The following is a 13252-nucleotide window of genomic DNA, read 5'->3' as shown; positions in this document are numbered from 1 at the left end:
AAAGAATGTGTGATCTCTTTAATCCTATATATCCCGTCTCTTTTTATCATCCATCCAAGACTCTTCCCCACCTCACGCGCTGGACTCCATGCCATCGTCATGTGCTGTTCAAAGGTCTGGCTGCTGAAGTAATTTGACGTGTGAACTCGCGCTAGGGCAAGCCACTTAACCCCTTCCTTCGGAACCTCATGCTCCTCTTCGAAGACCAGATCGTCAATCTTCCCATCGTCAAACCCTAGACGTTGAAGCATATCGTCCAGGGATTCATCCTTTTTGCATCCCAATCCACTCGCTATGTTGCCGCTACCTGCCGAAGACGTCGCCACCGGCTCCGCCATCGGAACCCCTCCGATCAGATGAGATGATCAACGAGGGCTCCTGGTGCTCCGCCACGAAAGAGCGAACAGACTGCAAGAACCCACTGCCGAGGAGAAGACTAAGAAACCCGAGCCTCCACTGGAAGGTATCAGGAATTAAGTCGAACAACTGACCTCTCTCAGCAACTGAGTTCTACTGAAGATATCACGGATAGTGATGTAGCACCTGATCCTTCTACCAGATTGGGTGGATAGGACACACGTGAAAACTGTGGTGCGTCTGTGCCCACACACTGTTTCTGGATAATCAAAATAGGCGTAGACGTTTTTCTATACATATATGTTGATTTCAAATGTTGCATCATGTACGCTTATAGAAATGTCATGATATAAATTCCAATTGCGACAAGCAAACAACAAAGGCAAAACTGTATCAACAAGGCTCAAGGAATATGACTAATGAAGAAAAACGACAGGTCCATCAGATCTTAGATCAATTATGATCTATTACGTCAGTTCCAAAATATAGACCTTTTTAGGAAGCTAAGGCTTATATTTCAGAGGTAGTAAAACAAAAACAGACGTCGCAAACCTCTGGTTCAAACTAAGCAGAGCATCACTCGCTTCAGTGTTCATTTGATTGCACGAATTGCCGTGATAAGAAGGAAATGAAACAGAAAAGGCAAACTCGGTAACCAGAAGACAATCCCAGAAGCGTATTAAGTACTGGCTGAGATTCCTTTCCAGCCAAAACACAATCTAGTCATACAGTATTATGTAACCATGCATGATTAATACTATGCCTTAAGAGTAGAAAAAGTAACTGGTGCCAGGACATCAGTGCTCCAGGTGGAAAACACATTCAGTTAAACGCTGCAGTTTGCTTGCATCGAGCTTCTGGTTTGTCTGCGGCTTTTGTTTTGTGACGGTAAGCATCTTGGCTGCCGCATCCAGACTCCAACCATTTTGCACGGCATCTGCATCGAGGAAAAAGGAAACAATTGTCATCAGCTGCACTGAAATAAGTAAAAGCAGCTGTTCAACAATATATATAATTGAAAAACACGTGCATAGCTATTTTATATGTGTGATATCGATCAAGGAAAAGCAACTGTGCAATAATATAATTGAATAACTAATCAAGTAAAATTGGAATGGTAACACAGGATGCACTAGACAATTCAAGTGTAACTGCAAACACAAATGTAGTTGGTTGCATCCAACATGACCACTGACTCTGCACAGTGGTTCTTAACGGCAAGTTGACATGGATATCTTGAAATAATACCTCTCACTATTTTGTATAAAAATCCAAGACTATTTGTGTAGGCATAAGCTATTATATTCTATCACTTCAGAAAAAAAATTACTCCTAACTATGTTTCTAAAAGAAGATTTTAACTACAAATATATAAATAATGATTGGGGCCCACCAATGGCTCGGAAATTCGGGTAACAAAAAATCAGCACTGCTTAATTGATCCTCTAAAGTGAACTTGACTTCTCTAGAACATCCTCATTCTAAACGATAATGTGGTAAGCAAACAACATTGTGAATGTCCAATGCCCAATCAAGGAAGAAATGTGGACAGCATTTTTGATAGCCTGAAATGGAATTTAGTTGCCATACACGAAAAATTTCGACTCTGTTAACTTCAGCCAGCATGTCAAGGGCAATGTATTAAATGCAACCTTATAGCACAAGAACATTACGCCTGCATAAAATTAAGCAGGTATCCATTATTTACTTCGTAGTCCAAAGATTGGCACTTGAAGATTTACCGCCAGGTAAGGTCCCAGGGCCCAGGCAACATGCCAGAGTGAAAGAGGTGGTAAATGATAAAGTGCCAATCCTTGGGGTCGTACATCCAAATCTACCAATATTTTAAATGGGGAGCAGAGCACTTGCGCATCCAAATAAATCATAATCATATCACTACCAAAAGGAACGTAAAATATATACACAGTAGATGGTTAAATAGTAGATGGATGGACAGAATAAGAATGGTCTGTTGTTATCGTAATGTAAGTTAGATATCAGAAGGTTAGGACTTCTGAAAGAGGTAACTGGATCTGGGCCTCCTGGCCAGTAATATGCGTTCAGAGAGAAGTATTCAAATAAAATATGAAGGAAGGTAGCCATCTCAATATGCTCAGGTTTGATGATGCAGCTAGTGACACACGCTACTCAAGGATAGCAACACTCAATAGACAACTAAACTAACCTTTTGTAAGAAATCACCTCACTCGGTAACAAAATTAGTGTTTGTTTTACGTATGAGGGTAACACTTCATACGGAAAGATCTATTCTAAGATGAAGAAATGCAGTGTGCATGCTTCAAACAAAACAAGTAACTGAACATGTTAGAATGCTCAATACGTAAAAAAAATACTTGGAAGTTCGCTATTAACTAGCAGGTTCTCAAAACATACAGTTAGTAGCATCCTCCTCGCTCATCCCCATGAAGTGAGCCACATCTGCAACGCTGATTGTGGAATATGCAGAAGTCAACAGCTCGAATATCCTCTTTCTGTAGCTTTCTACATATGGCAAACAAAAGTGCAAATTCTGAGTTAACCAGTAAGGCAATAACGTAATGACAAACAAAAACAATGCTACATTACTTCCAAAGTTCCAAGTAAACTTCAAGACAAGACCAGATGACAATGCAAGCAACAGAGAAATTTCAACCACGTGATAAGTTCAGAAGTCAACCTTTTTGGACAGGGAATTGGCGTAAAGATTCATAAAAGAACATATAACCTCTATATCAATTAAAAATACCACATCAGTGCCACGTAAGGACTGCAGCTGGCATAACTGTTCTTTCCAAACAAACGAAGAATGCATTGAAGTGTTCCATTTGTTGCATCATGTTGTTAATTAGACAAACTGTCCAAATCTGCGGTATTTAGGCACGGAAAAAAAAATCTCTTATCTAAGCTCTATCAAAAGTTCAAAACCATGTGTATACTTGGAGACATAAACCTGGTGTTACAGCCATCTATGGGAACCAATATTTCAATATGTAGGAAGCTTCAACAGCCAGACCATAGTAGAACAAACCTCTACTAGCAGTGTCGGATTCATATTGAGTGAGGATCTTGTCCGATTGCAGATAAATCTTCTCCATGAATACTCTACAAAGATAACCCACTTATCTCCCTGCCCCCCATCCCCACCACTAAACAGAGCTCCCACAAGTCCATCAAAGCAAGCAATCCAAACTAAACTACATTACACAACTAGCAAAGTAGTTACTTCCATTTGTTGCATCATGTTGTTTACTACCAATGTCTCCTTCATATTCAGCTAGGATCTTGCCCAATTACACAGATAAATCTTCTCCATGAATACTCCATCGATACAACCCACTCATCTGCATCTCCCCGCCCTCACCTCAAAATAAAAATACCAGAGCTCCATAGAAACAAGCAATCCAAGCTACACTACAATATGCAACTAGCGAAGAAAACAAATATAAACCATGCTAAACAGTAAAAAGCACAAGCAAAATACCTACGAAGGCGGCCACAAAATCAGCGATCTCAGGGCCCCACTCGAACCCCAGTGCGTTCGTGTAGACGCCGGCGTAGTCGCGGTTCCAGAGGCACTGGCCAATCTTCCAGACGGCGGCAAGCTCCGGATGCGCGTCCTTCACCTCCTGAGGCACCGTCTTCCACAGAAACCTCGCGCTGTTCCTGCTCACGCCCAGACCGCGCAACATTGGCACATAAACCCTAGGTCGAAACCCAAATCCGGACGCGCAAAATTAAGAAAAACAGGGGGGGTGGGGGGGGAGCAAATCACATACAGGTCGTTGAGGTAGAGGTGGGCGAGTAGGTGGACGGCGTAGGGCCAGCCGTCGGTGGCGGCGCCCTGGGACGCGACCTGCGAGCCGATTCGTGGAACGCGTGAGGGGAGGGGAGGGGAGTTGGGGATACGATTTCGTCGCTAACCCTTGCGCGGGCGGGTGGGGCGGAGGAGAGGGGTGCGCGCGTACCTGGAGGAAGAGGTCGTCGCAGATGGGGGCGAGGTCGGGGTAGGACTTGGCGGCGAGCGCCGCGTTCACGGTGGAGAGATCCATCGGCGGAGGAGGAGATGGCCGGCGGTGGGGGACGGGAGGAGGAGGGTTTTGGCCTCTGGGATTCGAGGAATTGGGGCAGGTTCTGGCTTCTTTGTTTCCGGGGAGAGTACCGAGCATAGGATGGTGTATATCGATCTTGCCGGTCTTGGCCCAGCCACTTTTTTCTGGACCAGCCCAATTACTTTTGGATGGCTTTGTTCGGTTTTGATTTTTGAAACTTGCAGTGCTGTTTGCCAAAATCCAGTAATTTAGTGATAATTATTATCGCAATCTAAAAGTTGTTATTTAGTAGTTTTTTTGCGTATAAGATCTCGGGCCTTTATTCAAACACACTCCCTCCAACACTATCGGCCCGGCAGGACGTAGTGAGGAAGTCGTGGATTGAGTTCATCCAACAGCCTGGTGATCTCCTCGCCCGCATGCATATCTTGCACACCAGGTGAGCCGGCACATTGACTGCTCTCTTTACATGCTTAATACAAAAAGAAAGAAAATACGAGGCTAGTCCATTGACTTCAGAAAGAATTGGCGCTACTACTGAGCGCGAAACAGCGCGCGAGTCCCAAAGATTGACCATCTACAAGCAATCAACTTCAAGAACCACTCGCGCAAAACCTCGGAGCTTGGCAAAAATGACACCATCCCTCAATGCCAAAGCTTCAGCGATTAACGGATCTGTTATACCTGGGTATGGTTTGCTCCACGCTCCAATGAAGCCGATCGGTGATCTAGCAATCCCTCCCGCTCCACCCATCCTTGTATCAAAGGAGATACCATCATCTGTATTAATCTTTATCCAGTCATCATCAGGTGGTTTCCAGCCAAACCCTAGCAGAGTATTTGCAAACTGACGAGGGAGCTCCAGTAAGGCAAGAGCATCACGAGTCAGCTTCATAGACTGAACATGATCTAAACTTGTTTTGTCATGAACAACATTGTTCCTAGAGGTCCATATCGCCCACATCACCGTAATGATCTTAGAGCGATCTCCCTCGTCAATCCGTGGATCACAAAGAATATCTTTGTTCCGAGTAGTTGGATGAAGGTCCGCAGCTTTAAGGTCCACCAGACTTTTCGCCTCCATCCAAAATCTTTGTGCATGGTCACGTAGATGAGCGCATGCATCATATTCTCATTTGCCTCTAGGCAAACTTTGCAACGAGCTAGAGGTGTGATGTGCCGATATTGGAGAGTGCTTTCTATCGTTAATATACCACGTAGTACACGCCACCAAAATACACGCACTTTAGGAACCACTCGTAGCTTCCATAGCTTATTCCACATCTGTTTTTCAGAGTTAGAAGTCTCGGTAACCATCCCTTCCGCTAGAGTACCAAGCTCATTCCGCGTCATTAGAGAGTGGTACGTTGATTTCACAGAGTAGGTGCCCGTCTTATCAAGATTCCAGGCCAAAAAATCCTCCCCACCATCACGTCTAAGTGGTATGTTTAATATAGCGTCTACCTCCGGTGCCACAAAGTTCCTTCTGACCAGAGCGGAATTCCATGACCAGTTTTCAGTATCAATCATATCAGAAACCATCACGAGCACATCAGGTTCTTTGTTCTCCAAATTCGCACCGAGGGCTTCATCTCTCGTCAAACCAGGGATCCACCTATCGTTCCAGATGGACACTGTAATCCCGTCACCGATGCGCTTAATTATGCCACAAGACAGTGCCTGTTTGCCGGCCACAATGGCCCTCCACGTAGCGGACGCTCTAGTAGGGACCGTGGCTTGCATAAATTCAGTTCTAGGGAAGTACTTCGTCTTTAGAACCCGAGCGCACAGGGATTCCGGGTGTGTGATGGGGCGCCACCCATGCTTCCCAAGTAAAGCTCGATTAAACATCTCTATATTTCGAAAACCCATGCCTCCCTTGCTCTTTGGTGCTGTGAGCGAGTCCCCATCAATCCAGTGTAAAGAACGCCGATCAATGGAGCTGCTCCACCAATACCTTGCCATATAAGAGATCAACTGTTTGCATATTTTTTTAGAGAGCAAGAAGCAGCACATAGCATATAAAGGAATGGCTTGAATCACTGACTTCAGAAAAATCTCCCGCCAAACACTCGACACCAACCTCTCCGAACCACTTTGTATTTTACTGCGAATCCTTTCCCCTAGGTGGTCGAAAGTACCACTAGTGATGCGGCCCATAGCCGTAGGCAGACCCAGATATCGTTCATTAAAGGCCTCTACTGCTTGATGACGCGTAAAGCACACGCCCATTGGGAAACCCAAGAGGAAGGTGTGATGCGTACAGCAGCAAGTTTTTCCTCAGTAAGAAACCAAGGTTATCGAACCAAGAGGGAGTCAAGGAGCACGTGAAGGTTGTTGGTGACGGAGTGTAGTGTAGCACAACACCAGGGATTCCGGCGCCAACGTGGAACCTGCACAACACAATCAAAATACTTTGCCCCAACTTAACAGTGAGGTTGTCAATCTCACCGGCTTGCTGTAAACAAAGGATTAAACCTATGGTGTGGAAAATGATGTTTGTTTGCGAAGAACAGTAGAGTTGATTGCAGTAGATTGTATTCAGATGTAAAAGAATGGACCGGGGTCCACAGTTCACTAATGGTGTCTCTCCAATAAGAAATAGCATGTTGGGTGAACAAATTACAGTTGGGCAATTGACAAATAAAGAGGGCATAACAATGCACATACATATCATGATGAGTAATATGAGATTTAATTGGGCATTACGACAAAGTATATAGACCGCTATCCAGAGATGCATCTATGCCTAAAAAGTCCACCTTCGGGTTAGCATCTCGCACCCCTTCCGAAGATTAAGTTGCAAACAATGGACAATTGCATTAAGTATGGTGCACAATGTAATCAACACAAATATCCTTAGACAAAGCATTGATGTTTTATCCCTAGTGGCAACAACACATCCACAACCTTAGAACTTTCCGTCACCGTCCCAGCATTCAATGGAGGCATGAACCCACTATCGAGCATAAATACTCCCTCTTGGAGTTACAAGTATCAACTTGGCCGGAGCCTCTACTAGCAACGGAGAGCATGCAAGATCATAAACAACACATATGATAGATTGATAATCAACTTGAGATAGTATTCCATATTCATCGGATCCCAACAAACACAACATGTAGCATTACAAATAGACGATCTTGATCATGATAGGCAGCTCACAAGATCTAACATGATAGCACAATGAGGAGAAGACAACCATCTAGCTACTGCTATGGACCCATAGTCCAAGGATTAACTACTCACACATCAGTCCGGAGGCGATCATGGTGATGTAGAGTCCTCGGGAGATGATTCCCCTCTCCGGCAGGGTGCCGGAGGCGATCTCCTGAATCCCCCGAGATGGGATTGGCAGCGGCGACGTCTCTGGAACTATTTCCGTATCGTGGCTCTCGGTAATAGGGTTTTCGCGACGGAGGGTATAAGTAGGCGGAAGGGCAGCGTCGGAGGGCTGACGAGGGGCCCACACCATAGGCTGGCGCGGGCCCCTCCTTGGCCGCGCCGCCCTATGGTTACGGCACCTCGTGGCCCCGCTTCGTATGCTCTTCGGTCTTCTGGAAGCTCCGTGGAAATATAAGACCCTGGGCGTTGATTTCGTCCAATTCCGAGAATATTTCCTTTGTAGGATTTCTGAAACCAAAAACAGCAGAAAACAGCAACTGGCTCTTCAGCATCTTGTCAATAGGTTAGTGCCGGAATATGCATAATAATAACATAAAGTGTGTATAAAACATGTGAGTATTGTCATAAAAGTAGCATGGAACATAAGAAATTATAGATACGTTTGAGACGTATCACTGCTATACCCATCAAATTATTCAGAGATTGCCGGAGCGTGTGTGGTGTGTTTGGACTGAAATAAATAGAGCTTTTCTCTCTATTAACACACTGACCGAAGCAATTCTCGTAAATGACCAAAATCTCATTCAACTTATTCGCACTTGCCGCATTTGCCTTCATGAAGATCAGGCTATCGTCAGCAAATAACAAGTGGTTAATCCATGGCGATCGGGGACTCACCCGAACCCTCTGTCAACACGATTTCCACCAAAAAGATTCAGCAAGGTAGTAAAACCCTCCGCACATAGCAAGAACAATAATGGAGAGATAGGGTCTCCCTGCCTGAGGCCTTGGTCGGAATAAAATATGGAAGCAATTCCCCATTAGCCCTAACCGTGAACCTCACCGAGGTCACACACTTCATAATCAGCCTGACAAACTCTGCACTGAAACCAAGTTTCAACATCATCGCTTGCAAGTAATGCCATTAACCATGATCATATGCTTTCATCATATCTAGCTTGACTGCATTCACATGATTTTTTCCTTTCTTCCTCTTCCTCATCGCATGCACACTTTCATATGCGACCAACACATTGTCAGTGATAAGGCGACTGATGACCCACAAGTATAGGGGGTCGCAACAATCTTCGAGGGAAGTAAAACCCAATTTATTGATTCGACACAAGGGGAGCCAAAGAATATTTGTAAGCCTTAACAGCAGAGTTATCAATTCAGCTGCACCTGGAAACAGACTTGCTCGCAAGAGTTTATCAGTAGCAATGGTTTTATAGCGTAGCGATAGTGAAATATAAGAAGTAGTGTAACAAAGACAGCAGTAGTGATTATAGTAAACAGCAGGATTAAAATACTGTAGGCACATGGATGGATGAACGGGCGTTGCATGGATAAGAGAACTCATGTAACAATCAAGGCAGGGCATTTGCAGATAGTAATAAAACAGTATCCAAGTACTAAACAACCATAGGCATGTGTTCCGTATATAGTCGTACGTGCTCGCAATGAGAAACTTGCACAACATCTTTTATCCTACCAGCCGGTGGCAGCCGGACCTCTAGGGAATCTACTGGTAATTAAGGTACTCCTTTTAATAGAGCACCGGAGCAAAGCATTAACACTCCGTGAACACATGTGATCCTCATATCACCGCCTTCCCCTTCGGTTATCCCAATTTCTGTCACTTTGGGGCCTCGGGTTCCGGACAGCAATATGTGTATACAACTTGCAGGTAAGATCATAAAGCAATGAATATCATCATGAATCGATAACATGTTCAGATCTGAAATCATGGCACTCGGGCCCTAGTGACAAGCATTAAGCATAACAAGTTGCAACAATATCATAAAAGTACCAACAACGGATACTAGGCACTATGCCCTAACAATCTTATGTTATTACATGAACAATCTCATCCAATCCCTACCATCCCCTTCAGCCTACAGCGGGGGAATTACTCACACATGGTTGGGGGAAGCATGGATGGTTGATGGAGAGGCGTCGGTGGTGATGATGGCGATGATCTCCTCCAATTCCCCGTCCCGGCAAGGTGCCAGAACGGAGTTTCTGGTCCCGAGACGGAGTTTCGCGATGGCGGCGGAGTTCTGGATGTCTTCTGGCAATTTCGTCGAACCCCCTCGCGTTTTTAGGTCAGAGGGCTTAAGTAGTCCAGAGGGGAGCGTCGGAGGCTGGCCGAGGCGCCGCCACCATAAGCCGGCGTGGCCCAGGGGCCCACCGCGCCGCCTTGTAGCGTGGGCGCCTCGTGGCCCCCCTCCGTCTCGTCTTCTGGCTCCGTCCATCTTCTATGAAAATAGGCCCATTGCAATTATTCCCGGGGATTTTCCTGAAAGTTGAGTTTCTGCACAAAAATAGGACACCAGGGCAATTCTCGCTGAAAACAGCGTTAGTCCGTGTTAGTTGTATCCAAAATACACAAATTAGAGGCAAAACAATAGCAAAAGTGTTCGGAAAAGTAGATACGTTTTGGACGTATCAACTCCCCCAAGCTTAGCTTATTGCTTGTCCGCAAGCAATTCAGTTAACAACTGAGTGCAATAAAAGAACTTTCACGAACACATTTGTTCATATGATGTAAATATTCTCATGATATGGACAAGTACTCAGGCAATTCGTAATAAGATACATGCAAATAAAGTCATCTAATAGCTATGTCAATCATGAAAAAGATACCAACAAATTAATAATAAGCATCATGAATCATGTCTATTAGCAAGATTGCAATGTTCATAAAAAGATATGATAAAGTGGTATCTCGCTTGCCCGTATTTGTACAGCAAAACATAAATGCCCAGGCACCTCTGAAATTCATGGAAAGACTAGAAGTAAAGATTATCAAAGATAAAAGCATCAAAGCTATACCACAGTTAACTATATTTTGGGACAAGCATATTATACTAAGAATGACAGTTGTGCTCTCAAGAAGGTGCTCAAAGAAAGGATGGTGACTCAACATAAAAGTAAAATATTGGCCCTTCACAGAGGGAAGCAGGGATTAACATGCACTAAAGCTTTTCATTTTTAAAACAGAAGTAAAATTGTTTTGAGAGGTGTTTGTTGTTGTCAACGAATGGTAGTGGGCACTCTAACTACCTCGTCAACCAGACTTTCAAGAGCGGCTCCCATGAAGGACGTTATCTCTACCAGCAAGGTAAATCATCCCTCTTCTCTTTTGTTTACACATGTACTTTAGTTTCATTATGGATGACACTCCCCCAACCTTTGCTTACACAAGCCATGGCTAACCGAATCCTCGGGTGCCTTCCAACATTCACATACCATGGAGGAGTGTCTATTTGCAAATTAAGTTGCTTACTGATAAATCAGGGCAAAACATGTGAAGAGAATTATTGATGAAAGTTAATTAATTGGGGTTGGGAACCCCGTTGCCAGCTCTTTTTGCAAAATTATTGGATAAGCGGATGTGCCACTAGTCCATTGGTGAAAGTCTGTCAAGAGTAAATGACAAGGTTGAAAGATAAAACACCACATACTTCCTCATGAGCTATAAAACGTTGACACAAATTGGAAGTATTTTGAAGGTTTAAAGGTAGCACATGAGAATTTACTTGGAATGGTTTGAAATGCCATGCATAGGTATTTATGGTGGACACTTTGGAATAACTTGGTTTTCAGGGGTTTGGAAGCACGAGCAGCATTCCCGCTCAGTACAAGTGAAGGCTAGCAATAGACTGGGAAGCGACAACCAAGAGAGCAATAACTGTCATAATCATGCTTGCGACAAAATAAATTAACGGAGGCATAAAAGTGATACAAGAACTCTGAGGCAAAGTAAATCATCGAGGCTTAATTGACTTTTGTTCAGTCATATGCATGCGTGAGCATATGCCAAGTCGATTCAAATGAATTATTCAGAGGAGGATACCACAATATCATACATATCTATGAATAAACCAATGCAAGCAAATATTTATGACATGCTACTCATATTAACAAATTGGACCTAAACATGAGAGATCATGAACTACTAGACTTTCATTAAATGACATATACCTCACATGAACCAACTAAGCATGCTCACATGGATGAGTATATGTACAAAAATGAAAACAAATAGAGTTCATACCAGCCTCTCACCACAGTCGAGTTGTCGTAGATCGTCATTATTGCCTTTCACTTGTGTAGCTTGAATAATATGAAATGAAAACCAAGCTCCAGCCACCGAAGACCGCTGAAGTCCACAATAAACTTTACAAAACCAAAGAAGAACAACAAATATTTTTGGTGTTTTCAAATTGGAAACAAGAACAAAAGGAAACAGGCAAACAAAGCAAAATCTTTTTGGATTTTCTCATAGCAAACCAACGATAGTAAATAAAGCAAAATAGGAACAAGAAACCAAAATAAACAAATGGTAAAGAGAAACAACAGAAATATTTTTGGTCCTTTTGTATTTTAGGAAAGAAACAAAGCAAAAACAAGAAAATGAAAACTAAAAGAGTCACATAAACACAAAGTAGCAGAAATTCGTCAAACTTGATAGCAGTATAGTAATCATTTTTTACGAAAATCTTCCGCTGTCCAACTCGAAAAGTGCTCAACTAATGAAAGTTAGATAATAACCTGGGAAACATTCACAAAAATTGGCTTCGCAAAATAACGTTCTGGATGTTTTTAGGATTTTTTTTAGTATCAGTCCAGAATCTGTTTTTAGACAGCACTTTCCCAAATATCATCCTCCTCTTATTAGAGGCCACCTTAAGAAGCGAAACAAGTATGCACAATTATCCGGCAATTGTAATATGCAATGAATGAGTGATGCCAGCATACCTCCCCCCAAGCTTAGGCTTTTGGCCCAAGTGGAGATCAATCCCACGGTGCCCATGAGGTGGCACCTCCGTAGTATGATGAAGAAGGATCCTGTTCTTGGTATGTGCTGGAAGATGCACCAGGATACGTGACAGTGTACCTGTTGGAGGGCTCGGTGTCCTCGGAGTCATGCTACTGGTGGAAACCTCGTATCCTCAGCTGCTCATCCATCTCCTCCTTGGAGCGCGACCACGGTCTCCTGCAAACACTGAACAAATCGGCCTGCGGCAAAGGGATTTCCCTCTCATCCCCGTCAATAAACAACATTTTATAGACAATATTTTCTAAACTAGAGTCGGTTGTGACAAATTGGTGACTCTTCATAGCAGCAATATCAAACCTAATAGGAGTTAATTTCTCATCAATAGGATCAAGAGGAAGATCTAGATATGCAACAATACGTGAGGAAACAATTCCTCCAAAAATAGGTCCCTTATTAGCTAAGCGACGAGCAATGAGAGCACCAAGATGATAAGGTGTACTTCCAGTATGTGCAGCAACAAGAAAAGCAAGATGATAACTAGAGATGTTGCTAGTGTTCTCCCTACCAAGAATGCTAGTAGCAAGATAGTAAGTGAAATATCTAATGGCGAGGAGTTGAATGTTCCTTATCTTGTCGCGCTGAATGGTGCGTCATCATCGTTGGTAACTTCTCGATAGAGTTCCGTCAAAGCTTTGGGACTGTTCTCGATCTTCTT

The 13252-nt window shown here is 43.5% G+C and overlaps 1 protein-coding gene across 1 annotated transcript; it reads right to left on the bottom strand.

Moving 5' to 3' along the window:
- Positions 1-897: 897 nt before the first annotated feature.
- LOC124676335 (COP9 signalosome complex subunit 8-like) lies at positions 898-4487 on the bottom strand. Its single transcript, XM_047212414.1, has 5 exons — positions 4323-4487; positions 4134-4210; positions 3839-4020; positions 2752-2859; positions 898-1294 (listed from the first exon to the last, which is right to left on the bottom strand). The coding sequence occupies exons 1-5, from the start codon at positions 4404-4406 to the stop codon at positions 1155-1157; spliced, it is 591 nt and encodes a 196-aa protein (XP_047068370.1). The 5' UTR covers positions 4407-4487; the 3' UTR covers positions 898-1154.
- Positions 4488-13252: the final 8765 nt, after the last annotated feature.

The sequence above is a fragment of the Lolium rigidum genome, chromosome 7, assembly GCF_022539505.1.
Source record: "Lolium rigidum isolate FL_2022 chromosome 7, APGP_CSIRO_Lrig_0.1, whole genome shotgun sequence".
In the NCBI taxonomy this organism is placed as follows: Eukaryota; Viridiplantae; Streptophyta; class Magnoliopsida; order Poales; family Poaceae; genus Lolium; species Lolium rigidum.
Note: the sequence above shows the minus strand (reverse complement) of the source record. Positions and strands in the feature narration are given on the sequence as shown.

What these genes read in the sequence shown, in the direction of transcription:
- LOC124676335 (XM_047212414.1), bottom strand. Translation starts at nt 4,406, where the DNA reads ATGGATCTCTCCACCGTGAACGCGGCGCTCGCCGCCAAGTCCTACCCC. An exon ending in GCGACGACCTCTTCCTCCAG is followed by an intron (nt 4,211 to 4,322) that starts GTACGCGCGCAC and finishes ATCGGCTCGCAG; the next exon opens with GTCGCGTCCCAGGGCGCCGC. An exon ending in CGAGGAGGATGCTACTAACT is followed by an intron (nt 1,295 to 2,751) that starts GTATGTTTTGAG and finishes TCCTCGATGCAG; the next exon opens with ATGCCGTGCAAAATGGTTGG.